This window comes from Rhinopithecus bieti, unplaced genomic scaffold, assembly GCF_001698545.2.
Source record: "Rhinopithecus bieti isolate Rb0 unplaced genomic scaffold, ASM169854v2 scaffold_7673, whole genome shotgun sequence".
Taxonomy (NCBI): domain Eukaryota; kingdom Metazoa; phylum Chordata; class Mammalia; order Primates; family Cercopithecidae; genus Rhinopithecus; species Rhinopithecus bieti.
The window spans coordinates 5861097-5888500 of NW_016806375.1; the positions used below are offsets into that span (position 1 = coordinate 5861097).

General features: G+C 47.5%; 2 protein-coding genes across 5 annotated transcripts in view; one reads left to right on the plus strand and one right to left on the minus strand.

The window, feature by feature from the left end:
- The window catches only part of CSF1R (colony stimulating factor 1 receptor), a 33923-nt gene extending 26795 nt beyond the window's left edge, over window positions 1-7128 (plus strand). Inside the window, exons 14-21 of the mRNA XM_017875797.1 lie at window positions 19-181; window positions 2509-2597; window positions 2716-2813; window positions 4088-4210; window positions 4293-4404; window positions 5098-5197; window positions 5986-6094; window positions 6192-7128. Of these exons, the coding sequence (XP_017731286.1) occupies window positions 19-181; window positions 2509-2597; window positions 2716-2813; window positions 4088-4210; window positions 4293-4404; window positions 5098-5197; window positions 5986-6094; window positions 6192-6353 (956 nt within the window). The 3' untranslated portion in view covers window positions 6354-7128. The remainder of the gene's footprint in view (window positions 1-18; window positions 182-2508; window positions 2598-2715; window positions 2814-4087; window positions 4211-4292; window positions 4405-5097; window positions 5198-5985; window positions 6095-6191) is intronic.
- A 143-nt stretch (window positions 7129-7271) lies between these two features.
- The window catches only part of HMGXB3 (HMG-box containing 3), a 52555-nt gene continuing 32422 nt past the window's right edge, over window positions 7272-27404 (minus strand). For 3 of the 4 annotated variants that reach the window (XM_017875796.1, XM_017875794.1, XM_017875795.1), the window contains 9 exons: window positions 23908-24209; window positions 23304-23431; window positions 19999-20130; window positions 18904-19088; window positions 14863-15082; window positions 13091-13224; window positions 12185-12301; window positions 10437-10646; window positions 7279-8696 (listed from right to left, as the gene is read on the minus strand). In XM_017875796.1, coding sequence (XP_017731285.1) covers window positions 8229-8696; window positions 10437-10646; window positions 12185-12301; window positions 13091-13224; window positions 14863-15082; window positions 18904-19088; window positions 19999-20130; window positions 23304-23431; window positions 23908-24209 — 1896 coding nt within the window. In that variant the 3' untranslated portion in view covers window positions 7279-8228. Of the gene's footprint in view, window positions 8697-10436; window positions 10647-12184; window positions 12302-13090; window positions 13225-14862; window positions 15083-18903; window positions 19089-19998; window positions 20131-23303; window positions 23432-23907; window positions 24210-27404 lie in introns of all 4 variants that reach the window. The other variant, XM_017875793.1, reaches the window with a different exon arrangement.

A 27404-nucleotide genomic window follows, 5' to 3' on the forward strand; every position in this document is an offset into this window, starting at 1 on the left:
CACCCTTGGCTGCTTTAGGCCCTGTACTGGTCATCACGGAATACTGTTGCTATGGCGACCTGCTCAACTTTCTGCGAAGGAAGGCTGAGGCCATGCTGGGACCCAGCCTGAGCCCTGGCCAGGACCCCGAGGGAGGCGCTGACTATAAGAACATCCACCTGGAGAAGAAATATGTCCGCAGGTAGCCCCTGGCAAAGGATAAGAAAAAGGCCAGGTCTGGGAGGCGGGACCCGAGTCTGTCTTCAAAGCCAGCTCAGGGTTGGATGGCTAATCATTGGGTGGCTATGTGGCCCTCACCTGCCACCTGTGTCATAGGAAGTAGCCACCCACAGGTTTTATGGGCACCTCTGTTTCTCTACTCCTTTTCCCCTTCATTCAACAAATATTTGAACATCTACCATGTTCTGGGAGTGTGGAGGGCAAAGATGGGCAGCTCATAGTCTCGTGGAGACATGCGTCAATGAAATCACCACCCAGTGTGTGTAAAAGATCAACCGAGATCTGTGCCTGGAGCCCTAGTAAGAGATGGGCAGATGTGGCTGGGTATGGTGGCTCGCACCTGTAATCCCAGCACTTTGGGAGGCCGAGGTGGGCGGATCACCTGAGGTCAGGAGTTCGAGACCAGCCTGACCAACATGGTGAAACGTGACCTCTACTAAAAATACAAAATTAGCCGGGCGTGGTGGCGCATGCCTGTAATCCCAGCTACTCGGGAGGCTGAGGCAGGAGAATCGCTTGAACCCTGGGAGGCAGAGGTTGCTGTGAGCCAAGATCACACCATTGCACTCCAGCCTGGGCAACAAGAATGAAACTCCGCCTCAAAAAAAAAAAGAGATGGGCAGATGTGGGGAGAAGTCGCCCCTGTTTCACCCATAGCCCGTGCTGGCGATGCAGAGCACCTGTTCCACCTAGGAGCAGCCAATATCAGTGTCCCACATTCCCATGGGGGAGTGGGGACAGGGTGTGTTAACTGTTGGATGAGAGGAGACAAAACAGCATGATCGTGGCCAGGTCCCCGGGCCACTTGGACCCGTTTCCCCAGCCAAGCTGTCAGTGTTGAACCTCTCAGGGTCTTTCCAGCTCTGTTGTTCTGTAGTGCTGTGATTCCTGGAAGCCATCCGGAACGGAGCCATCCGACAGACAGAGCCACATGGGGAACCAAAGAGAGGAAGTGGGGAGATTCATGTCACACATGAGTCAGGAGCAGAGGCGGAGCCTGGACTAAAATCCTGCTCTCTTGACTTCCAGTCCAGGAGTCACCCAAGCCACACTGCTGTCCTGGAGGTCTCTGTCTCAGGGGCTTGTGGGGCCAGGACAGGATCAGAACAAGAAGGGTGTACACTGTGCCCTCATCCTAGATACTGTCAGCTGCCATGCCTCAGAAGGCAAAAGAGAAGGAGGCCATCTCTACACCCAGGGCCCTAAAAATGGGGGCCTGGCAGCATCACTTCCTCTTCTGATTCCCTGACACTTCTATGAGGGTGGCACATATTAGCTTCCATCTCCAAATACGCAGATGGGGAAAGTATTCCCAGAGTGGGTAATTTCGAGGGCAAATGGCCTGTAAACCAACTCTGCCAAAAGGATCCCAGGCTGTTAACAGAAGTATAGTTTCTACAAGGGAGCGGAAGATTTTGCCACGGTCAGATTATAAATAAAACATTGGTTTCTCCTTCTGGGAACACTAGAATATGGACATTGTCAAGGTACACATCCCTAGTGCACAGGGGACAGGAGGGAGAGAGAAATCCTATCTGGTTGGAACGTTAGGAGCAGTAGTGCTTCAATCTACAGTAGTGCTTCTCAAATTCTCTACCCCGTGTGTTCTCATAGGCATCTCTTGAGGACTGCTGGAAGTACACCACCTCAGGCCCACCCACCCAGGCCTGCTGATTCAAAATCTGCATTGCAGATTCCCGGGGTGATTTACCTGCACACGAACTGGTGTTTAAGCAGCACTGCTCTAGACCTAGACCAGTGGGCCTCAGCTTAGACTGCACTTTTGTGATTCCCTGGGGAGATTTAAATCTGTGAATGACTGTTTTGCCCCTAGAGTTTCTGAAGTATTAGTAATTAGCCTGGTCCTAAAAGCTCCCGAAGTGATTTTAATGTGAAGCCGGGGTGAGAGGCACTGTCTAGAGAAGAGAGGACTCAAGGGGCCCTAGGATATGCCCTGATTCCTCTTATGGGGAAGAGGACTCGAACTTCTCTGTGGCCCTTGAGGGTAGAGCAAGGGCTAGGAGGAAAATCTCAGGGGCAGATTGGCATTAGGAACAGTGAAGAACTTTCTCACAGGTAGAGCTGCCTCAAACCAGAATGGGTTGTAAGCTCCCTCACCCGGGCCAGCCAAGCAGAGACCAATGCTCACTCAGATGGAGTATGACAAGAGGGTTTCTTATCACAAAGGGAGGTTCCAGTTGACCATGGGGTGGCAGGTGGTCAAGGCCTGAGCTGAGCAGTGCAGTGATGAGGACTGACCCCTGCCCTCCAACCCTCTCTCCTACGTAGGGACAGTGGCTTCTCCAGCCAGGGTGTGGACACCTATGTGGAGATGAGACCTGTCTCTACTTCTTCAAATGACTCCTTCTCTGAGCAAGGTGAGGAGGTCCCAGGGCCAGGCCCCATTTGCTTGATAATAAGGGAAAAGGAGAAGGGGCTGCTGGGGTGAGGGGTGGGGAGTGTGGCAGGGCTGCCCTGATGCCTCTTTCCCCCCAGACCTGGATAAGGAAGATGGACGGCCCCTGGAGCTCCGGGACCTGCTTCACTTCTCCAGCCAAGTAGCCCAGGGCATGGCCTTCCTGGCTTCCAAGAATGTGAGTAGGAACCTGGCCCTGGCTCGTAGCCATCCAGGTCTGTGTTCTGGGGAGGCTGAATGAGTGACGATGGGGAGGAGGAAAGGGGAAAGGGGGAGCTTGGGGTGGGGGGTAGGGGAGGAGACAGAGTGCGAGAGAGTCATTTGGGCAGCAGCTGCAACGGTGAGTGGGAGAAAGCTGTGCCCAGGGCTGGAGCTCTGGGGCTGGGCACCTGTGTCCCCAGTGTGAAGATGAAAAAGGGAAAGGGTACCAGGCCTTTTTTTTTTTTTTTGAGACTGAGTCTTGCTCTGTTGCCCAGGCTGGAGTGCAGTGGCGCAATCTCAGCTCACTGCAACCACCACCTCCCAGATTCACACCATTCTCCTGCCTCAGCCTCCCGAGTAGCCAGGACTACAGGCGCCCGCTACCACGCCCGGCTACTTTTTTGTATTTTTAGTAAAGATGGGGTTTCACCGTGTTAGCCAGGATGGCCTCGATCTCCTGACCTCATGATCCGCCCGCCTCGGCCTCCCAAAGTGCTGGGATTACAGGCATGAGCCACCGCACCCGGCCTGGTACCAGGCTTTATTCATTTGTTTTTGCTAAATAGTGTATAAAAGACAATAGTTGTCCCTGTTCATGAAGCACATGGTCTGGTGAGGATAATGGAAGCTTCCTCATAGAATTTTGAGGATATTAGATAATGTATAAAGTGCGCTCAGCCTAGGAAGACGTGCCAGGGAATGGGAGCTCTTGCCATCTTCCTTAGAACAGATTTGCGAGTCAGTGGTTTGATTGCTGGCTCTGCCACCTGCTCTGTGACTTTAAGCAACTATTTAAATTCTGTGCCTCAGTTTCTACACCTATAAAAATGGGTGTAACAATGTTTGAAAAGAAAAAGGGTTCAGTGTGTGCAGAGTTTAGGGAAGGGCCTGGCAGACAGCAGCTGCTATGCTATGGTCAGAAGTGATGGTAGGGTTTGGAGACTACTGCTCTGCACAGAAGCCCTCTGCTTCTGGGGCCTGAGTGGACCACTCTGAGGACAAAGGGCGAGAAGGGCCCCAGCTGCTCAGGGTAATGGCGGTTTCTAAGCATTAAATGATCAAACCACACTACACGTTCTTAGATCCTGGGCCCTGGTAGAAGGTATAGACAAGGGTTTATGGTAAAGGACCAAAACTGATGTCTACTCCAACAGGGACCCCAAAGCCATCTGGGGCCCTCCCTGCCATCCTCCTCACTTCAGGCTCAGGTAGGAGAGGGCCCAAGACTAACCCTGCAGTGCTTTCCCTCAGTGCATCCACCGGGATGTGGCAGCGCGAAATGTGCTGTTGACCAATGGGCATGTGGCCAAGATTGGGGACTTCGGGCTGGCTAGGGACATCATGAATGACTCCAACTACATCGTCAAGGGCAATGTAAGTGCTGGGAGGGCTTGGGCCGGGCTGAGGAGGGGGGTGAAGAGTCAGGGCCCCAAATAACTGGGGACTGTTATCCCAGGCCCGCCTGCCTGTGAAGTGGATGGCCCCAGAGAGCATCTTTGACTGTGTCTACACGGTTCAGAGTGACGTCTGGTCCTATGGCATCCTCCTCTGGGAGATCTTCTCACTTGGTGAGCCACTGGGCCCACTCCAGGCAGAGCCTGGGGCTGGCTCCTCTGGTTGCCCCACTGGTGGACAAAGATGTTTGGTGCCCAGGACACAGCAAGGGATGGTGAGAGTGCAGGAATGGGCAAGGGTCTCCAAACCCAGCATTGCGGTTTCTGCAGGGCGGGGCAGACCCCCTGCCCCTGACAGGCGCTCCTTTCTGGCTCTTCCCTCATTTGTCTCTGCTCAGTTGCTACCTGTTACCCTCCTTTGTCACTGTTTCCCTCCTTTGCCTGAAATCTACAGACCCTTGAAGATGCAGCTCTCTACTACTAGGCTCTAGTAGAAAGAACTCCCATTTCCTGAGGACTAGGCACAAGGACTTGTCCTCAGTTCTTAAATACCCTGCTCCAGCACCCTCATAACCACCCGACTGTCCCCACTTTAACGATACACAACTGAAGCTTTGGTTTTACTGATTCCAAAGCCTGTGCGAGAATTCTTGTTTGGTATGATAAGGCCTGGCTGGAGGCTCACACCTTCCTAAAGCCTAAGCCTGCCACACAGTGGCTGGCACACAGGAAGCACTGGATAAGAGCAGCTGCTGTTGCAGTGTTGTTAAGTAGGACCCTTCAAACCCAGTCTAAGATGTGTGTGGGTGTGCGGGAACGGGGAGAGGACAATGGGCATGGCCTCTTACCTGATCTCGGCCTTTGCAGGGCTGAATCCCTACCCTGGCATCCTGGTGAACAGCAAGTTCTATAAACTGGTGAAGGATGGATACCAAATGGCCCAGCCTGCATTTGCCCCAAAGAATATGTAAGCGAAGGGATCCCAGGGAGGGAAAAGGACACCCCAGGCTTTCGCTGGAAAGGGATGGAAGGCCGTGTGGCCCTGATCTTTTCCTGTCCAAAATGTTCCAGGGTCAGACTTTCTCTCTCCCACAGTGGGCACAACAAGCCCCTTCTGAGTTCAAGGTATGGGCGATGTTCTCAGAGGAGTAGCTGTCTGCTAGGGCTGGTCCGATATGACCTCTTTTCTTTTTTTTTTTTTGAGACATCTTGCTCCATAGCCCAGGCTGGAGTGCAGTGGTGTGTACGATCATAGCTCACTGCAGCCTCGATCTTCAGGGCTCAAGCAATCCTTTGGCCTCAGCCTCCCAAGCAGCTGGGACTACAGGTGTGCGCCACTAAGCCCAGCTATTTAAAAAAAATTTTTAGTAGAGATGGGATCTCACTATGTTGTCCAGGCTGGTCTTGAACTCCTAGCCTCATGCAATCCTCCTGCATCAACCTCCCAAAGTGTTGGGATTATAGGCATGAGCCACTGTACCTGTCCCTAAACTCAGACTTTTAAGAGACTGTTATTACAGTGGCCCTGAGGATACCAAAAGGGCCTCATCTGTCAAAATGACGGTGATGAGAGTACCCTTCTGCAAGGGTTACTGTGAGGATTAAATGGTAAAGCATGCCAAGGACGCGGCACAGGTTTTATACTAAACTTACTTTTGACTGGGTTTGGGGACCTCTGCTGGGTAGGTCTCCCTGGGGGTGTGTGTTAATGACCCCTAGAGAGCTGCACATGGGCGTCCTCTGTCCCATCTCCAGATACAGCATCATGCAGGCCTGCTGGGCCTTGGAGCCCACCCACAGACCCACTTTCCAGCAGATCTGCTCCCTCCTTCAGGAGCAAGCCCAAGAGGACAGGAGAGAGCGGGTGAGTGGGGTGAGGCTTGGGGTGGGTGGCCGGTAAAGCAGGCTGGGCTGGGCCTGATGGATCTGGACTGACAGTCTCTGGTTTCTCCCATCCTCAGGACTATACCAATCTGCCAAGCAGCAGCAGAAGCGGTGGTAGCGGTAGCGGCAGCAGCAGCAGTGAGCCGGAGGAGGAGAGCTCTAGTGAGCACCTGGCCTGCTGCGAGCAAGGGGATATCGCCCAGCCTTTGCTGCAGCCCAACAACTATCAGTTCTGCTGAGGAGCTGACGACAGGGAGCACCACTGTCCCCTCCTGCAAGCTTCAACTTCTCCACGGATGGGGTGACGTGGGGAGAACACACAAACTCTGCCTTTGGTCATTTCACTCAACAGCTTGGCCCAGCGCTGAAACTTGGGAAGGTGAGGGATCCAGGGGAGGTGAGAGGATCCCACTCCCTGAGCGTGGGCCATCACTGCCAGTCAGGGGCTGGGGGCTGAGCCCTCACCCCCTCTCCCCTACCGTTCTCATGGTGTTGGCCTCGTGTTTGCTATGCCAACTGGTAGAACCTCCTTTCCTAATACTCTTGTCTTAATGGAAGTGGACTGACTTTATGCCTATGAAGTCCCCAGGAGCTACACTGCTACTGAGAAAACCAGGCTCCTTGGGGCTAGACAGACTGGCAAAGAGTTGAGCTCTTCTCCGAGAGGAGCAGCAGATGCTCAGAGACTACACTCAGCTCAGGCCCCTTGGCGCAGGATGGCGCCTCTAAGAATCTCACAGGACCTTAGTCTCTGCCCTGTAAGCCTTCTTCACTCCACAGCCCTACTCCTCCTACCCCCGCACCGGTACTGCTGTGATGAGCCAAGTGGCAGCTAAAAGTTGGGGGTGTTCTGCCCAGTCCCCTGTCATTCTGGGCTAGAAGGCAGGGGACCTTGGCATGTGGCTGGCCACACCAAGCAGGAAGCACAAACTCCCCCAAGCTGACTCATCCTAACTAACAGTCATGCCGCGGGATGTCTCTGTCCACATTAAACTAACAGCATTAATGCAGTCAGCCTCTGGTTCTTTGTGCCATATGAGTGCCTGCAAATTCCCTGGAACTTCGTTCCCTCCCGCCTTCACATGCAGTGACGAGCTCATGTCTGTGGCGCTTGACCACACTGCCCCATACAATGTGCACGGAATTGACTCCTGCTTCACCAAAACCAGATAATTTAATAAACTTTATTCTTGTTGGGGGAAAAGAGAAGGAGGGGAAAAAAAGCCACCTACTCCACTCCTCTCAATAAATTAACACATGGCCAATTCCCAGGCCCTAAACAAACCTTGGGCACTTGAGCCAGTCCTGCTGTTTCCTTATGGCCCAGTCTGCTTCCCCTTCATAGAAGGGAGTTTTTCCTACTGCTGCCAGGTTACGTCATGGCCAGGGACCACATCCTGTCTGTAGAGAGGGTCCCAGGCCCAGAGAGGATGTTGGCTGCAGCAGCAGTGGCCAGGGAAAGGAGGAAGGGGACGCTCTTCCTCAAAGCTTGGGGGCGGAGAGGACAGTCCTGGAAGAGAGCTGTGGCTGACTGTTCCTCAGCTTCCCCCAAATGTGGGTACAGGAAGAGCAATAGAGAAACGTATCCCTCCTTCAGGGAGAATCAAGAGCCCAAAGGGACCCCTAGAGTTAACGAGGCCACCCTAGGCCCCTAGTCAAAGGCAACAGGCTCAGCAATTCATGAGACTGGGGGCGCTGAAACCAGGGCTCCTCAGGAGTGGGAGAGACCTCAGCAGCCTTCCCACCTAGTGCTGGGACTTACGCCTTAGCCCACCCAGGACCTCTACCCTGACCCACAGCAGGCCCCACGGAAGCCACCAGCTACCAGCCTTTCCCTCAGCCTCCCCTCCCTCCATTAAACATACCACGTCCCCCAAGTGTTCTCTCGGGGCCAGAAGAGGTTTCCTGGAACCACTCCTGACCTGTGGAGGGTTGAGAACCGAGGACCCTGGGTCCCACCATGCTCAGGGAATGGAAGCTCTTTGGTCAGTCCCAGCAGTCAGAGGCCCTCCCCACAGGAGACCACTTCTGCAGGTCCCCTGGATAGCTCTGCCTCAAGGCAAGGGCCTTACTATGGCTTGAGAGATGGTATAGTCCCTGTACAACAGCCTGGCTTATTCTACCACTGTGGCCACCTCCTCTTCTTCACCCTCCTCCTCTGTCTCTGTCTTGATCTGAGCGACCCCAAGGCGGTAGAGGGTGTCACGAATGACCACCTCACCAGGCTGGCAGCTCTGTACAATGTCGTGGATCTGACGATTGACAATCTCGCGACTGGTGAGGAAGTCCATGAGGCGGTTGTAGAGGTAATAGTGAGTGGCATTGTCGAAGGCAATGGGCCGCTGTCGGACACTGTTTGGTTTGCTGTCCACGATGGAGGCCAGGATGGTTGCGTAGGGTGCCAATTCAGGGCACAGCGCCAAGGAGTGGTGCCCAGTACTGGGGTCACCAGGATTGGGCTGTGTGCCTGCATGGACGATGCGCCGTGTGGCAGTCTTGGTGACTGGGTGCTGGATAGAGTGCTCAGTTTCTGTCATGTCCACAGTATAATGCTGGTCCAAGAGCTCTGGGCAGGACACACTCTAGAAATGAGAATACCTTTTGACAAGAAGGCATGACTAAGGGGGAACCCATCTGGTGATGAGAACAAGCACTGTAGGCTCAGCCAGCCCTGTCTGAATCCTAACATCACCATGTACTGTGTCTCCTAGGCCAACCCCCACCCCCCAGTGCCTCCATTTCCTCACGTGAGAACAGGGACAGTAACAGTGGTCACCTTCCAGAGCAGATGTTGGATTACTTGCGCTGTTATTGCCCCTGGTCCATTCAGGCCAGGGGCTGCAGGGGAGCAGAAAGATAAGGCTCTGGGCTGGGCGCGGGGGCGCCGGTTGGGCTTCCAAGCCGTAATCCAGCCCAACTTTTTTGGAGGCCGAGGCGCAAGGCGGATCCACGAGGGTCCCCCAAGGAGAATCGAGACCAATCCCTGGCCAAAACACCGGTGAAACCCCCCGGTCTCTACTAAAAAAAATCAAAAATAGCCCCGGGCCAGAGGGGGTGGGCCGGGCCGCTCTTGTTTAAGTCCCAGCTACTTCGGGAGGCTGAGGCAAGGGAAGAATGGCGGTAAAACCCGGGAGGTTTTGGGGAGTTTGGCCAGTGGAGGCTGAGGAATTCTGGCACTTGCACCTCCAGCCTGGGTTGAACAGAGCCGAGAAACTCTTTCTCAAAAAAAAAAAAAAAAAAAAAAAAAAAAAAAAAAAAAAAAAAAAAAAGATAAGGGGCTCTGACCAAGGTTAAGACACTTTTCTTTCAAAAAAAAAAAAAAAAAAAAAAGAAAAAAACAAAAGAAAAAGACACTTTTCTGGGGTCCCCGGCATGCTCATAGAGCCAGTGAGCCCCAGGGAGTAATGACAATAATGACTCCTCCAAGGCAAAGCCAGAGGCCTTCACTTCCCATAATGCATCCCCCTGGGGCACTCAACCCTTGTTATTCTTCCAGAACTTCTTCCTAATTATCAGTTCTGACATCTATTTCAGCAAAGGACAAAGGTTGGCTTTGGAGGGTACATGACTGCTGAAAAATACTGTCTGGTACAATATACCAAGACAAGAAACAAGAGCTCTGCCACGAATCTGCTGTGTGACCTGGAAAAGTCCACTTCCCCCTCTAGGCCTTAGTTTCCCCTTTTAATAAAAGGAAAGGGTCGGTAAAATGAGTGTTTTCTAACCAGAGTATCTTCAGATCACAACACATATACTGCACGCCATGCAGTATATCCATGGTCAACTAAATGTAGACATGGTGAATTAAACGTAATCCAGGGCTGGCTGGGGCCTTTAATATGTCAGTGTGCACAATGACTGTCAAAGGTGGCAACTTTCTAGGCTTCTCTGGAAGGCAACCTCTTTTAACGCAAGGTACCTATGTTTGGGATACCCTGGGCACACCTAAGTGACATACTGTGGCCTCAAACACAGGGCTTGGTCGGTAAAAACTTACGGAGTAAGCTGGGCGTGGTGGCTCACGCCTGTAATCCCAGCACTTTGGGAGGCTGAGGTAGGTGGACTGCTTGAGCCTAGGAGTTTAAGAACAACCTGGGCAAAATGGCAAAACCCCGTCTCTACCAAAACACAAAAATTAGCCGGGTGTGGTGGCACGTGCCTGTAATCCCAGTTACTCAGGAGGCTGAGGCAGGAGAACTGCTTGAACCTGGGAGGCAGAGGTTGCAGTGAGCCAAGATCATGCCACTGCACTCCAGCCTGCACGACAGAGCAAGACATAGTAGGCCTGAGGAGACATGGCAGTTCCTCAGGAGGTGACTCACCACAGGTGGCTCCGTGGGACTAGAGAAACAGCCCTGGTTCCTCCCCCACATCTGGTTGGTCAGCTCTGGGTAGCAGAGGTCAGCACACAGGGCCACTGACGTGGCCATATCTACCACATAGACAGGCGGCCAGTGGCGGGAAGAGGCAAGCAGGTCCACATGGTCACGGGCACTCTCACCCCGCACAAGATACTTAGAGCCGCAGACCACCTGAGAGAAGGGCAGGGGTGCGGGGTTAATTAGGAAGCCAGTCTGCAGACAGTGTACAGTTCTCACTCGCTTCCCAGGAAGATGAGCAATCATGGCCATCCTGCCAGAGCCCATGGCATTCTGCTCCCTTCCTACTTCTGTCCTTAAATGAAGGCACCAGCTCATCTTTGCCCTTCAGAGAGACAGCTGGGAGCATCCTGTCCTCAACTTAGGCTGAAAGGCACCTCAGGACATCTTTCAAAACCCCACTCTCTACACACCATCTACCAGTTCATCATGCTAGCTACACAGCAACAGCAGCAGCAGCAGCAGGTAAGAGCTGGTTAAGAATGGAGATGCCTGGGCCCCAGGTCAAGCCTTTCTAAGAAACTAAGGTCTCTGGAGTAGGGTCTAAGCATCTGTACTTTGAGCAAGCTCCCCACCAGACCCCAGTGGGCTTGTTGCCCAGATGGGAACTCACAATGTAGTCTAGTAAACACCTCCACTGACAGGGCTCCCCAAGCACCATTCCACAGCTCTGGGTACACCCTTGGCTGTCACCTTCAGGTGATGCCACTCCTATCACAGTCCCCAAGATCTACAGCTCTCCCTGTGCTGTCAGCTGCTTCTCACGAGATGAACCCCCTGTCACATGAACACAATCCCCTGAGCAGGCTCTGATCTGCCCAGGGTAGAAGCATTAAGCATCTCCTTCAGACACAGCTTCTGTTAAAGTAGTTGGGAACTGGATTCTCTTTTTATAGCTAGGTCCCCCTGTTGACTAACGTGCTTCAGTGAACTGAAGGCTCTGCTAAGCCACCTCTCTCCCGTTCAGTACCTGTTAAGAGGGGTTTCCATCCCAGTATCTACCTGGGCCCACTCTGTCATCTAGTATATAACTGGCCTGGAGCTAATTAACCCAGTGCGACCTTGTCCACACCCTTCCACAGGTTTCCCATTCAAAACCGTCCACTCAGAATAAAATACCAACTGTTACTCTGGCCTAGAGAGCTCTATGTGATCTGGCCCCTGGGGAGCCCTCCAACACCCCCTCCTCTCAGCTCACTCTGTCTCCCTACTCACGGCTTTGGTGGTCCCTTGGCTGCAACACTCCTTCCCTGGCTTATCACTGGGCTCCTCCCTATCCTGCGGGTCTCGGTCTTCTCTGCCACTTCAGACAGCAGGTTCCTCCCTGTTACTTTCTATCTTAGGCCCTTATCTAATTTCTTCAGAGCCAGTGCCACAAGCTGTGGTGACTGTATTTCCCCACCAAAATATATGGTCAACTAGGGAGGAATGACATCTTTGTCATTCTTTATACAAGTTCAACTTATACCCTCAACAGCTGATGCCCAGGATGTGGTAGAGTGCTTAAAAAATACTGACAAAAGACCCAGCCTCCCTCCCTAGCCCACGGTGTAGTACCTGACCCGTGGGCAGCTATGCCAGAGGTTGCCCAGTGACTTAAGTCTTGGCCCCCAAAACTGAGCTGGATCAGTCTCTGTGGGAAGTTCCACATTAGCAAATTCACTCCAAGCTCCCTCTAGTTATTTTCTTACCTGATGGGGGCACACCTTGTAGATTTTACCACCTGTAAAGTGAGGTGGGGTCTGCATAGCTCTAGCTCCATTCTGTACAGATTCGTAGAGGGCCAACAAGGAGAAGCAGAGCTGGTCCTGGAGTAGAAGGACAAGATTAAAAACATAAGGGTGAATGCTAAGGGACCACGCCTGGTGCTCAGCATCACACACTCACCCAACACCCAAAGCAAAAGAATAGAGTGGGCCTTGGAGCCTCATCAGCCCAACCTCCTCTAGGTACGGGTAAGCAATCTCAGGCCCTGAAAGGATTAGGTCACAGACAAGGCCAGTCAGATTCTGAGGCCTGAGTCCTTTCACTTTTTACAGGGCAAAGAAACCATCAAAGGGGAGCTAACATTTGAATCTGATCTTGAAGGAAGCATAACATTTTCAACAGCACAGAAATATGAAAGGGAAAGTAAGTAATATATGAATCAAACACGTAGACACACACACACACTCTATGTAATAATAGGCATTTTCTAAGAGCTTGCATAGGTAATAACCAGACACTGTGTAAAGTGCATTCCTTACAACAGTCTCACGAGGTTAGTGTTTTGGTTATTTCCATTTTACAAACAAAGAAAATGAAGCTCAAAATATAAAGCAGCTTATCCAAGGTCACACACAGTAAGGAGAGCCAGGATTCCTGACCCCAGAGCCTAGGCTCACAACCTTCAACAGGAAGAACTGCTAGAGGCCAGGCCCCACATACATGTCACCATGTCACCATCTAGCTGTTGACCACCTCCTAGGCATCCCTGACTGCCAGCAGCTTGGGTCCAAGGCGGATGCCATCACAGGTATTCATATCCCTGCCCTGAAAAGTGGACCAATCAGCCTATCCCAGAAGCCCCGATAACCACCACTGCCCTTGACACTCACCTTGGAGTCTTCTGCTCCAAAGGGGATTCCACACTGCCTTAGCAGATGTTGCAGCTTCTCTTCACTGTAGGAGCCAATCTCATCAAGCTTGCAGGTGCCCTCCTGGAGCAGCCTCACCAAGGCACTGCCGCTACCTGCAAGACACAACAGTGCTGGTGGGAGGGTGCTGCTGCCAGCCACCAGAGGCCATGGCTAGGCCCACAAAACAGCAAACAGTGGAAGCCAGCTCTGCACCAAGCTCTCCCCTGGTGCTGGCAGAGGTGGGACTCAAGTCAGGTCCATGCTTTCTGCAGATACCTGAAATCTCTCAGAACTGGCTTTCTGCCCTGGAACATCTGAGTGAGATACCCTGCAGACAGCTACTGAAAAAAACCCTAAAATAAGTCAGCTTTTAATCCAGTCTTCTAAGGTTTTTCAGAACCAAGACCTCAGATGCTTACCATGACTGCAGCAATAAGAGAGCAGTAGCTCTCATTTTAAAAGTGCTCTCTACACAACGTTCCTGAACCTGGCTAGCGCAAGAGAACTAAGTGGGGGCCTTAAAAAAATAATCCCTGGGGGTCGGGTGCAGTGGCTCTCACCTGTAATCCTAGCACTTTGGGAGGCCAAGGCAGGTGGATTACCTGAGGTCAGGAGTTCGAGACCAGACTGACCAATATGGTGAAACCTCGTCTCTTCTAAAAATACAAAAAATTAGCCAGGTGTGGTGGCGTGCGCCTGTAGTCTCAGGAACTTGGGAGGCTGAGACAGGAGAATTGCTTGAACCCGGAAGGCGGAGTTGCAGTGAGCCCAGATCGCACCACTGCACTCCAGCCTGGGTGACAAAGCGGGACTCTGTCTCAAAAAAAAAAAAAAAAAAAAAAAATGCCTGGGCCCTTAAAGTATTAATAGGAATATGAGGTTGGACCTCAGTATCTTAATATTAGGAGGCACTGTTTGAGAACCTGCACATCACAACATATTAAGTACTTATGGTATCAATTCAGTGGGTCATTTCCAAAAATTCAAAAATGAAGTAAGATAGAAAATAAAGTGTATCGCACTTGGTAAGGAAAAATACTGTTTTGGGAATGTTGTTTCAATTATACACACGTGCATATGTACGAATATCATTCTGCGTCATGATACAAAATGTATTTCTTACTGAGTTACAGTTAAAGAAGAAGGCTATTGCTCTAACTGTATTAGCTCACTTTATCTTCAGTGATCTAGAAAGTGGATAGCTATTATCACACCCTCTTTGTAAACGAACCAACAGTGGCTTAGGGCAATGATGGGACCTGACAGAGGGTCACACAGCTACTAAGTGGCATAGCTGGGAATCCAACTCAAGCTCTTAGAAACTTATCCTCTTATCCGCTAGTCTAGAGTTTCTCAATGTATAATCCACAAAAGTAGCTGCAAAACCATCTGGGAGGCCTGTTTTGAAGGCAGATTCCTTGGCCTGCCCCTACACTTTCTCAATGAAAATTTCTGGGGATGGAGCCTTATCAGCATTTTTTACAGGAGTTCCCCTACTCAGTGTGTGTATTGCAGAAGAATGACAATGAGCCGTGCTCCCCTGCTATTTAATATGGTGGACCGCTCTTCAACTCTGCACCAGAACTTTAAACTCTAGGGGATTTTGACACGGGCTGTTATTATCTTTCTGAAAGGAGTCCTCCAGTGGGGCCTGGCCCTCTCGCTACCACTGTGCTATCTTGCCATGGACAACGTCCCAGACTCTTGACTGAGCTCTTTTTTGACCCCAGTCAGCCACCAGGTGGCCTTACCAGGTACTGGCTGCACATCCAGGTTTTTGTCTTTCTCAGTGTTGACGACCACAGCTCCTCTCATGAGTGGTGGGAAGAAGGGGGCAATAACGGAGGCATCAAATTTGGTGATAGGGATGCTGGCAGGAAATGCCACCTGCTCAATCACCTCTGTCTCCATCGTGGCCCAAAAGTCCTCCACATTTACCTCATTAGAGCCCAGGAATTCAGGCCAGGTGAACTAGAAGGTCAGGATAAAGAAGGTCAAACTGTGGGAGTCACAGAACATCAACAACACAACAGTCTACCCTGTCATTATACACACAGGGAAACCAAGGCTTGGTGAAGGAAGTCAGACAGCCAGGCCCTGCCAGGGAGCCTTGAATTTCAAGCTCTGTACCCACTTTTGGTTACATTTCTTTCTCTTACAGCACAGTACTCTCCCAGACATGAATAGTCCCTAAGTCTCTTCTGTTTCTATAGTTTTGTTCATGTCATTTCCCGTCTTACAAAGAAAGGGGAGCTACCATTTGAGTACCTGTTATGTGTCAGAAACTTTGTAATGAACTACTAAAAAACAAGTCTGGGGATGGCTGAGGTGAGTATTTGAGCACCCGAAGCGACAGAACAATCATGTCAACACAGGTCTAGTTCCAAAGCCCAAACCCTTACTCCCGATACCAGGCTGGCAAGAACGAGCAGAATCCTATTGAGTAAAATTCCAGCCATTTTCCAAGGCCCTGTGGATCGCCGACCTCCTCCCACACATTGTCAGCACACAGCTATCTCTTCTACCCAATGCAGCATTTACTTATCTCTTATAGACATCTATTAATAGCGCTTGTGCTACTCAATTTCTCTTCTTGCAATGCCCTCTTACATGGTTCTCAAAACGTGACCCAGATCCTAATACCTCAATCAGAGTTGTATAGGTTACTTATTAGAAATGTAAAAACCTTGGCCACATCTTGAGCTGTATGAACTAAACTCCTAATTTTGCATTTAAAAAAGTTTCCTTAGAGGAATGGTTCTCAAAGGGTGGTCCCTGGACAAGCAGCAAGAGTATCACCTGGAAACTTGCTAGAAATGCAAATTCTTGGCCCCACTCCAGATCTCCTGAGTCAGAAATCCTGTGGGTGGCACCCAGCAGGCCCTCCACTTTAAAAGGCTGTGAGAACCACTGCCCTGTGTAGTTCTTATACCCACTAAAGTCCAAGAACCACTGCTCCCCATAAAGGCTCCTATCCTCACCTTATTCCTTTGTTCGCCACCTCACAGGGTGCTTAGTGTATGCTCTGTAAACGGCACACCTGGGGGAATGAGGCCAGCTGAGTCTATCCTCTCCACAAGAAGCAAGGGAACAGGAAATGCCAACCCAGTACATCAACTAACCACAGGGTCCTCCTTTATACAACCCCAAGAGAGGGGCTGACAAGTCTCTTCATGGATAACAGCATATTTAAGTTTTGTTCCATAACTTCCTGTTTTAGTTCATAGACTTCAGGATACCCTCTCCCCACATATACCACACTACTCTCCAGAACAAAGAAGTACCTCTATGAAAGAAGTACCTGGTACCACTGAAGGGAAGAGACAAGCAAACTGAGAGTGAAGGGAATGCTACTCCATTCTGGGACAGAGGAGCCTTGATATGGACAGGACAGGTGCCAGGCAGGACTAGGAGATGACACCTTTGCAGGGAGGTGGGCATCTGTCTATTCTTGGAAACCATAAACTTGCTGTGGCCAGATATGATCAGAAAAACCAGAACTCGGAGTCCTAGGAGGTACTGGTGAGAATGGCAGTGCTTAGGGTGCAGACTCCACAGTCAGTGGCTGAGAAAGAAGAAGGGCAATCTCAGCCCCACCCCTCTCTGCTTGGTGAGCTTGGGCAAGGCCCCTGGGCTTTAGAGCCTATGTCTCTGAAAACCTCATGGGGTTGTAGGGAAAATTAAGTCATATAGTAAAGCACTTAGCACAGATTAAGAACTTGGCATAGTAATAAAATGCTCAATAAATCTTAGCTACATTATTATTATTATTATTATTATTATTATTATTATTATTTTGAGATGGAGTCTCGCTCTGTCCCCCAGGCTGGAGTGCAGTGGCCAGATCTCAGCTCACTGCAAGCTCCGCCTCCCGGATTCACGCCATTCTCCTGCCTCAGCCTCCCAAGTAGCTGAGATTACAGGCGCCTGCCACCTCGCCTGGCTAGTTTTTTGTATTTTTTAGTAGAGACGGGGTTTCACCGGGTTAGCCAGGATGGTCTCGATCTCCTGACCTCGTGATCCACCCGTCTCGGCCTCCCAAAGTGCTGGGATTACAGGCTTGAGCCACCGCGCCCGGCCTACATTATTATTATTACTACTAGGCAAGTACATTTGAGTCAATCTGGAAACAGCCTCTAGATGAGACAACACACACAAAATGGTTTAGCTGCCTGGTTTTTTCACTGGGAAGAAAAAGACAGGACTATGCATTCAACCCTTAATATGTCTAGTGGTCCAGTCAAAATATACCAAAGCTGTTCTCTACAGGTTCTGCACCTGCCTGATCAGTGAACACATGAGATGCCAAGTCCAGTAAGTACCTGAAGGTCAGCTCATGTCCCAGGCTCTTGTTTACTATGGTAGAGTTCAGAGATGGAAACCTTACACTCCAATGCAACTACTGGCATACCCAAGGGGCAGTCCCTGCCTGTGAGTGTAGACCAGAACTCATGGCATGATCACAGGGAAAAGTAATCTAAGGGATTTTTTTTTTAAACCCTAAAGAAGGCTAAGGAAGACTTCCTACTATTCTGTTTGCTATGAGTTTTATCATAAATATGGGTGTAGAATCACACTGGAAAACCTTTTTTTCCCCCTATACATTTAATGAAATTATCATATAGGGTTTCTCCTTTAATCAGTTAAGTAGTGAATTACATTAACATATTTTCTACTGTTGAAACAACCTTGCTTTCCTGTGATAAACTTTGTCATGATGCATTACTTTATTCATTAGATCTGATTTGCTATTATTTTATTCAGACTTTCATTTATATTCATGAGTACACTCAGCCCCAGTTTCTTCTCTTACATCAAATGTCTGATTTTGTTTCCAAAGTTATACAGCCTTATATGAGTTGGGGAAATACATCTACTTTTGTTATTTGCCTATGTTTGGAATAACATTTCTTGGATATTTGTTATAATTAATCTATGAAGCCATCTGAATTTGGTGTTATTATTGTGTGAAAATTTTTCAGTTCAGAACCTAAGTCGGCTCAGGTCACTCTTTTCCTCCAACCCCTTCAGTGGCTCTCCCATTTCACTCTGTGTAAGTCCTTAAAATAGCCCATGTTACCCTACATAGCGTTGGCCTCTTGCACCGTCTGGACCTCATATACCCCACCACTCCCTCCCTCCCTCCCACACTCTGAAGTACACCACCGGTCTCCTTGCTGGTCTTCAATCATGCCCAGCAAGCCCACCTCAGACCCTGTTCTTTCTGTTCCTTCTGCCTGGAATATTCCTCCACAAAGCCACATGGGTTTCAGATCTCTACTCAAATGCTACTGTATCAGACAGGCCTTCCCCACTGACTGCCCTCTATAAAATACAAATGCCCTTTCCCATGACACTGCTCTCTCTTCCTTACCCAGCTTTACTGTGCTTCATAGCACTCACTACTCCTGGACAGATATTTGTTTCCTGTGTCCCCCAAACCAGAAAGTGAGCTCCACGAGGACAGAAACTTTGTTTTGTGTGTTTTTTTTTTAACTACTATCTCTCAGGTGTTTAAAACATGCATTTAGTTTATGTTCAATATATTTATTATATATATTTTTTGATACTTACTCACTGGATACATTTTTCAAGTGAGTAACTGAATAAACAAATGACTCTATTTCCATCTGGCATTCCCTAAACGAAATCTTGGGCTGTGGGAGGAAAAAGTCACTTGCCTCACCTAGACAGGACTGGAGCTATCCACCCGCTGGGGATATCATGTAGGAAGGGAGCTGCCAAAATGAGAGAATGCCGCAGGTCCCTCATGTTGGCTAAGAGGCACTTACCTCCACACTCTTCAATGCTAGCACATTCTCTTCACTCCTCTGGGCCAGTTCCACTTTGGGGGCCACACCACAGATGCCACAGATCATGTCATTGTAGTCTCGGACAGTGAGGCACTCAAAGGCCCAATAGCCATTGCACAACAGCTCCTGCAGCTGGCTCAGCTCCTCCGAGGTCAGAGTCTTCTCTGGAAGAAGAGCAAGCACACTGAGAAGGGCACAGAAAAAAGACACTGAAGCCACTAGGGATGAGCCAGTGGGTAGCAAGTAGAGCAATTCTGCCACATTGATTCACCTCAAAGAACACTTCAGTGTACTAACTACCCTGAGGGTCAGGGATCTGGCCTGCAAGTGCTCAGGTGGCAACCCAAAGGGCAATTCCCACTGGAGTGATAGCTGCCTTGTACTAAGTACTAGATGCTGTGCTGAAAGATTTGACTATGTTATCTCATTAATTCTCACACGAATTTAATTATTTATGAACCAGGAGCTACTATCCTCATTTTATAGCTGGAGAAACAGAGGCACAAGAATAACTTGCTCAAAATCACACTGCAACTAAGTGGCAGAGCCAAGACTGAAACACAGGACCATGTAACTCTAGCACCTATGCTCTATTCCATCTGTTCTCACAGCAGGTAAGGCAGAGGGGGACTGGAGCCTATAGGAGAGGGACGGGAAAAGCACAAATAGGACTAAAGAGGGCATGAAGGAAAAAAATTCTAGACAGAAAAGACGGTTCTCACTCTCAGGTCTTGGCATGAGACTTGAGACTGGAAGCAGACATCCAGGAGCTGTGGTCAGAATGAGTCTAACATGCAATGGGGCCAAGTCTCCCTATGACCAAAGGAGGTACTTGTAGAAGTCACTGGTAAACTCTTGCTAAGGGTCTCTGGATGCACAGAAAGACTCATGCTTTCCAAAATTGTTTGGCATTTGTAAAATTCAAAAGGAAGAGTGTATTCAGAAGTCAAGAATGTCTCCTTTTCAAAATAATCAGACTCTTCTTCAAAACAAGTCTTTTAACCAAAGACGATCACTGAAAATTCCCAGGGAGCTTAGGACTAACCTTGAGAAAGGGAAGAAAACAACTTTTACCTATCTGCTCCTGCACCGACTTTAGAACAACACTGACAGACACTCTGGGGTCCTCTCCGAGCTTGATCTGGTTTCTGATTGCAAAAAGCAAGTCCAGGCTTACCAGCAGCTTGTTCCCCACATTAAACAGACCTGCAGGTTAAGAAGAGGCAACAAGGAAATTAACGTATCATACACAATGGCAAAGAATAGAATACACACCAGCAGGGTGCAGTGGTGCGTGCCTGTAGTTACAGGCACTTGGGAGGATGAGGCGGGAGGATCGCTTGAGCCCAGGAGTTGTAGACCAGCTTGGGTAACACAGTGAGAGACTCCATATCAAAAAAACAAAACAGGCCAGGTATGGCCTGTAATCTCATGCCTGTAGTCTCAGCACTTTGGGAGGCCAAGGTGGGAGGATTGCTTGAGCCCAGGAGTTCAAGACCAGCCTGGGCAACATAGCAAAGCCCCATCTCTATTTTATTCAAGTTATATATTTCAAAAAGGGAAAACAAAAACCCCACAACTAAATGCCCATCAATAGGGAAAGGTTAATTAAATTGTGGTGCATTCATAAAATAGAAAGCATTAAAAAGAATAAAGTATTCCAACACGGAATCCATTTTTTTAAAAAGAAGTAGATCTACCTGTTCTGACACAAAGCTGCCTACAATACATCATTAAACAACAACAACAGAATGAAATAGTACATATAGTAGATCCTTTTCCCCCCCAGTAAAGAAAAAGAAACACTTTCCTCCCACCCAGCTCAGTCCTCAGGACCAAAGGTCCTTTACCCCTCACACAACTGCACCTGGGGAAAGGCCAGGAGCATCCTTTAGCTCATGAATGTGTAAGGGTACGTGTAACAAAGGTTATGAAATCATTCCAACACCAAATCCTGAAATGAATGAATCTGAGGAATTTAAGTGCAGCCAATTTAAGACAAATAAAAGTGGGTGATTTTGTATGTGCACAAAATATAATGCACTAATTTGCACAAAAGCAAATTTTGGAATACGTGTTCCCAGCGAAGAAGGGTATGGAGAAGTACAAAGGCTGAAATCGTAAGAGACAGCAAAGCTCTGGTCCCATAAAATTTTTTTTAAAAAAGCAAAAGAGTCATGATGCCCCCAGAAATCACCAAGTACAAATGTAAAAGACAACTGATACCACATTCTGACAGGCTAGAGGTAAAATTGAATAAACAGAGTGATAAACTCAGAGAAAACTGTCAAGAAAAGCCCAAAAGAAGAATGAAAACACTCACAAAAGAAATTTACTATAGAAAAAAACCCATAAAGGATCATAAAAAGGACATATAGTCTACCTAGCACAAAGAAATACAACAAATTAACAGGTTATATACAAGTTTTTACCTATAAAATTGACAAAAAAATTATAATACTTATCTACAAAAACAAAGTCAACAGACAAACTTAATTGTATTTCTATACTAGCAATGAATAGCTGGAAACTGAACCATGTCATTTAGGACTGAAAAAAAAAGTAAAATACTTACATGTAAGTCTAACAAAATATGTGCAGGACCTATATGCTGAAACTAGAAAAACTGATAACCTATTAAAATGGAGAGAAAGACTATGGACTAGAAGATTCAACATTTTTAGGCTGTCAAAATTTCCCAAATTGATATGTACAGATTGAACACAATCCAATTAAAATTCAAGCAGGACTTTGTAGATATTGACAAGCTGACTCTACAATTTATATGGAGACATACGTATTAGAATGGCTGAAAAACAAAAACAGATAATGCTGAGTGCTGGCATGCAGAGCAAACTGTAACTTTTACCCATTGTGGGAAGGAATGCAAAATGGTACAGCCACTTTGGTAATGCTGTTTTCTTATAAAATTAAACACACATTTACCATATGACCCAGCAATCTGATTCTTAGGTATTTACCCAAGAGAAATGAAGACTTAGGTTTCATTTCATATTGGTACACAAATATTTGCAGCAGCTCTATTCATAACTGCCAAACACTGGTAGCAAACCAAATATCCTCCCATGGGGAACAGATAAACAACCTGCTGTACATCGACACAACAGACAACTACTCCACAATAAAAAGGAACAAACCACTGATAAAGACAACATGGATGACTCTCAAAGGATTAGCTTACTGAAAGAAGCCAGACTTAAAAGGCTACGTGCTATAATTGCGTTTACATGACATTCTGGGAAAGAGAACACTATATGGATAAAGATGAGATCAAACGGTTACCAGAGGTTGGGGGAGGGGGTGGGTTTAAATACAAAGGAACAGTAGAAGAGAATGTTTTGGGTGATAGACCTGTTCTATATATTGATTGTGAAGGCAGTTACGCCACTTAGTATATCTGTCAGAAATGACGGAACTGGGAGCAACACACTTAACTACATGTAAATTTTAAAATACATGTTGATTAAATAAATATATAATCCTGAGTACTGGCCTAGATAGACTATAGGGTAATAGGCACTCTTGTTAACTGTTGGCAAGAGCATAAAATAGTACAAATTCAATCTAATAATATAAGACATTAAAAACACAAATTCAAAATAAAGCACCATTAAGTTCTAAGACAAAGAGAATACATCACAAATATGCTTTCATCTTTAGCACTCAGTTCTACAAACAAAATTTAGGATTCAACCAAAAATGGTGAGTGTTCCATAAATGCCTGATGTTGATGAATAATAGGGTAGGAAAGGGTAAATGTGGGGCAATTCCACTTCTGAGTATTTGTCCAAAAGATAAATTAGGGCTGTACACAAAGACTGAATCACAAAAGTGTAAAATGGAGCACCATACATCCCTTTAAAAATGGTCAGGTACTTCTCTACTTGCTGGCACAGGAAGATGCCCATGATGTACCCCTAAATTTAAAAAGCACATTCCAAAACAACACCTAGCACAACCGCACTTTTGTTCAAAGAAAGACTATAAACCTATAAATCCTGTAATTTCTTGTATTCTGCACAGATGAATAAACATTTCTGGAAGATTGAGAACACTGGTAAGTGTTTATCTCATGGCAGTAGGAATGCTCTTGATTTTTTGTTTCCTCTTTTTATTTGTCTGCATTTTCCAGCCCGTCCACAATGAAGATGTTATTTTAAAGATCCCAGTTAAGAGCTTCAACACTTGAGAGGTAAAAGTCATCTTCTGGGACTAAGACATTTAGGAAGAAGATTCCCCCTTCCTCAGAAACCCCATCTGAGAAGGTCCAGTCTTCAAAGAGCCCAAGGTCTCATCCAAAAAGGCAGTTTCCAAGCCTGCTTTGGGATTCTCTGAGGGAAGAGAAGGTTGGCACCCACCTGTGTAGATGTCTATGAAGCTGTGCAGGGCCAGACAATGGGGGTTCAGACACATCTTCACCTGGGCAGTCACTGTCTGCAGACGGCTGGCTGTCAGCAGCCAGCACTCCTGGGGCCCAGCCAGAGAGCTAGTACCAGAAACATCACCAACAAAAAAAAAAGAAGGGAAAGAGACTTCCTTATGTTGTTGCAAGGCTCAGTGATCAATGGCAAATTCTCATTTGCTGGAGCTTAGGATTTTCTAGGTTTTCTGGTAGGTATTTCCACCTTGTTGGAATCTGTGGAATCATCCCCTACAATTAATGTAACTCTGAATTTATTACGCAATTTAACCAATCCCAATGAACTCCCAAACCTAAACATTGTGTGGGGCAGTCCAGATGTAAACTAAATCCTAAGCTGGTGATAAATTTCAGGCATTTCAACAGAAATTATAATTACCAATTATCACTTTACTTTTAGCAATCAGAAAGGTAAAGGAAGCCTAGAAACGGCAGAAAATAACATCTTCACAGTTACAGCTTTAATATAAGTTTTCTGAAGAAAGGAGCAATATGAGCCAACTGGGATGGGGCAGCTAGGGGCAGAGTTAAGGGGTGCTTACTTTTGTCCCCCTTTGAATAATGGGCTGCTACAGAGAAGGCACTGCGTGGACGGAGACTCATAATAATTCGACCAAGAGGTTTGCTCGATGGTGACTGTCTCCTCACTCACGTTGGACAAGATAAGTCGAGAGCTGTTGAGTTCATGAATCAAGGCGAAGACCTCAGCCAGCTCTGACTCATTCTCAGGAATCTGCAGGACTTTGCGCAGCAGCTGCAGTGTGGACTGGCGCTGGATCTCCCTCTGGGCTGTGCTCAGGGGCTCTGTGGCATTCAGTACATCTGGGAGTGGTGAGCTCACCTCCTGAAAAGAGAGTGGATTGATCACCAAGCACTCAGAGCAGAAAGAGCCAGCTTCAGGCTAAAATAATAAGTCTGGGAGCAGCAGACAGACAGGGCCCATGATTGACAGGTGGGAAACCTAGGTTCCTAACCAGCTCAGCTATTAACTCACTGTGTAACTAAAGGCTAGTTATTTTTCTCTGTGGGGCTCAGTTTCTCTACAGGTTGAGCACCCAAATCCAAAATGCTCTGAAATCTGAAACTTTTTGATCACTGAGACAACATTCAAGGGATATGCTTATTAGACATCTGAGATTTCGAATTACTGGATTAGGGATGTTCAAGCAGTATGTATTCTGCAAATATTGCAAATAATGAAATAATTCAAAAACACTTCTGGTATTAAGGACTTCAGATAAGGGATATTCAACCCGCATCAGTAAACAAAAGGATTATATACAACTCTTGGTAATGGATTCAACACTTAGCTCTCATTCATCAGGTATGGGGTTTAGAGGATAACAGACCCAGGTTTCAGTTCTGGATATGCCACTTAACAGCTGTATATGTGGGACCCAAGGCAATTTACTTAATCTTTCTGAGTCTCAATTTCCTCATCTGTGAAATGAGGCATGAAAATAGTAATCTCCTAGAGCTATAACACAGTTTAAATAAGACATTATAAGTAAAGCACTTAGCACACAATGCCTATGGTGCAATGAAGGCTCTATGAATGATAGTTTTGATATATAAACAAGTATCTGCACTGCTTAAAGTTATGTGTCTTCAATTCTCAGTGGCTTCTGGGTACAAGGTAATTTTATATACCAGTCAGAGGCTTCTAGGAACAATGTTCTGAAATACTCATTAAAAATAGGTCTTTCTCCAGCAGGTCTCTCTTCAATGGAGCTCCACCCTGATCCTTTTTGCCAAGGCAGCATAAATCACTCCCCGCTTTGTGTTCTCTGAGTGCACCCCTTGACTGCAGAATTCATTATCTGATAGCTGCTAAACCACTGCCCTCCCCGCTTCAGTAAGGGTGGAATTCTGCTTATTTACTGATTCCCAACCAGCATGACACCTGAGACACACACAAGATACTGATTCGTATCTGATGGACATATTATACATGGTTCTGTAGAAGTTAAATGCTTAATGCTATAGTCTGGATGTTTACCCTCTCCAAATCTCATGCTGAAACGTGACCCCAACGTTGGAGGCAGGTCCTAAAGGGAGGTATTTGGGTCAGGAGGACAGATCCCTCATGAGTAGATTAACGTGGGGCAGGGGCAAGGGAGGTGGTGAATGAGTTTTGCTTCCTCTTTCTGTCTGTGATCTCTGTGCATGCCAGCTCCCCTTGCCTTCCACCACGAGTGGAAGCAGTCTGAGGCCCTTATCAGAAAAAGATGTTGGTGCTATGCTTCTTGTACAGACTGCCAAATTATGAGCCACATAAACTTCTTTTCTTTATAAATTGCCTAGCCTCAGGTATTCTTTTATAGCAACACAAAACAGACTAGGACACTTAATAACAAGGAGCTTTTTATTAACTCTGCATACCTATGACAATTTTCATCTGTAATAGTTTGGTTATCTTTCTCTCCCACTAGACTGTAAGCTGCTCAAGGAAAAGGGCCACATCCTATTCATCTCTGAAAGCCTGGCCCATAGCAGGCATTCAATATATGCTGGCTGAGAGAATTAATTAATTAATGGCTACAGAAGAGCTGACTAACAGTAGAATGAGCTGCCCCGAGAGGCTGTGTGTTCTCAGTCATGACTATGAAACCATAGCTGGAAGACCACTTGGCAGGAATACTGTCCTGTGACTCTAGCCAGAGATGAAGGATAGAAAGGACTGAAGACCATTCCAGCTCAGAGATGTGAAAACATTTGGCCACCAGGGGACTCCAAATGACAGCACATAAGAAGGTACCTGTGGTTTTCACCAGTGCTTTATTTTGTGGAAAGCAATAATTACACTGTATTTCTCCAAACTTTAGGAGATTGGAAAGTGATGGAGGGTCTGCAGAGGTGGGTCCTGGGGGTGGGCAGCTCTCAGTTAACCAAATACAGAGGGATATAAGTTTTAAGAGTGGGATTTGAAATTGGCAAGAGGTCCCTAGATAATTTCCTATATCACTTGAAAAGTTAAGTCACTCCATCATCCTAGATCTAGAGAGTAACATCCACTTCCACTGCAAACCGCACAAATAGCTACAATGAACTGGAAGAAGAAAGGAATGCTCAGAGCTTCTACCTACACAGAACTCAATTCTATCTCCTAATTACAGATAGACACACTTTGTATATATAAGCTCCAGGGTTAGAAGGTGCAGGAAAAACAGACATACCTGGGCTAGGAGAGATTGTGGTCTCATAGGGAGTTAAGAAAAGCAGTCAATATGGGGTGTGATCAGTGCTATGGCAAGAGGAGCACATTAAAACTCATTGAAAATCTGGGAAGAAAGCTGACTTCCAGCAGTAGGCATCCAGTGGAGCAAGAGAATCTGATGAAAGCTACGGACCCATTTTGCATGCAATTTCAGGGATTTATAAACTCCTTGAAGCTCAATTCTCAGTCTTCTCTAAGGCTCCTGACTCTGACAGTAAAATGCCCAGATCTAATCTACCTTGCCCACCTTATTTTACCAATGGAGAAACTAAAGCTCGGGAGAGGGAAGCTTCCAACTCAGGGTCACTCCCAGCCCCAGTGTTTTTCCCACCAAGTCATTAGTGCCCACATACTTTGGTTCCACTTTCCTTTCTCACATTTTCACTCACACTTATCCTTAAGTATGGCATGCCTTCCCCTTCTATCCAAAACCTGCCTGTCTTTCAAGGTCCAGACTTGATTTGGAGTGACCAGGCTCCATCTCAGGTCCTCACCTGTTTGTTCTATGTGCCATCCCTTCTTTCCCCAAGGCAGATCAGTGACATTTCTCTTCTTACCCTTATTTTAAGTCATTCCATTTGCTGCCTCAAGTGCAATCGTTTTCTGTTCACTTTAAAAAACTCATACGGAAATTCTGAGGACCTCTGAAAATGCCCGTTTTTCCTGGTAACAGTAATAATAGCAGCCCTAAGGAGCCAAGTGGAATGTATTTTACTATCCAAGTACTTTGGCCCAACTTGAGAGAGGAGGTTTGCCTAGACTGCTAGAAATAAAGCTTTGATCAGCTAAAAGCTTTCCAAGGAACCTAAGAAAGCAGCGGTG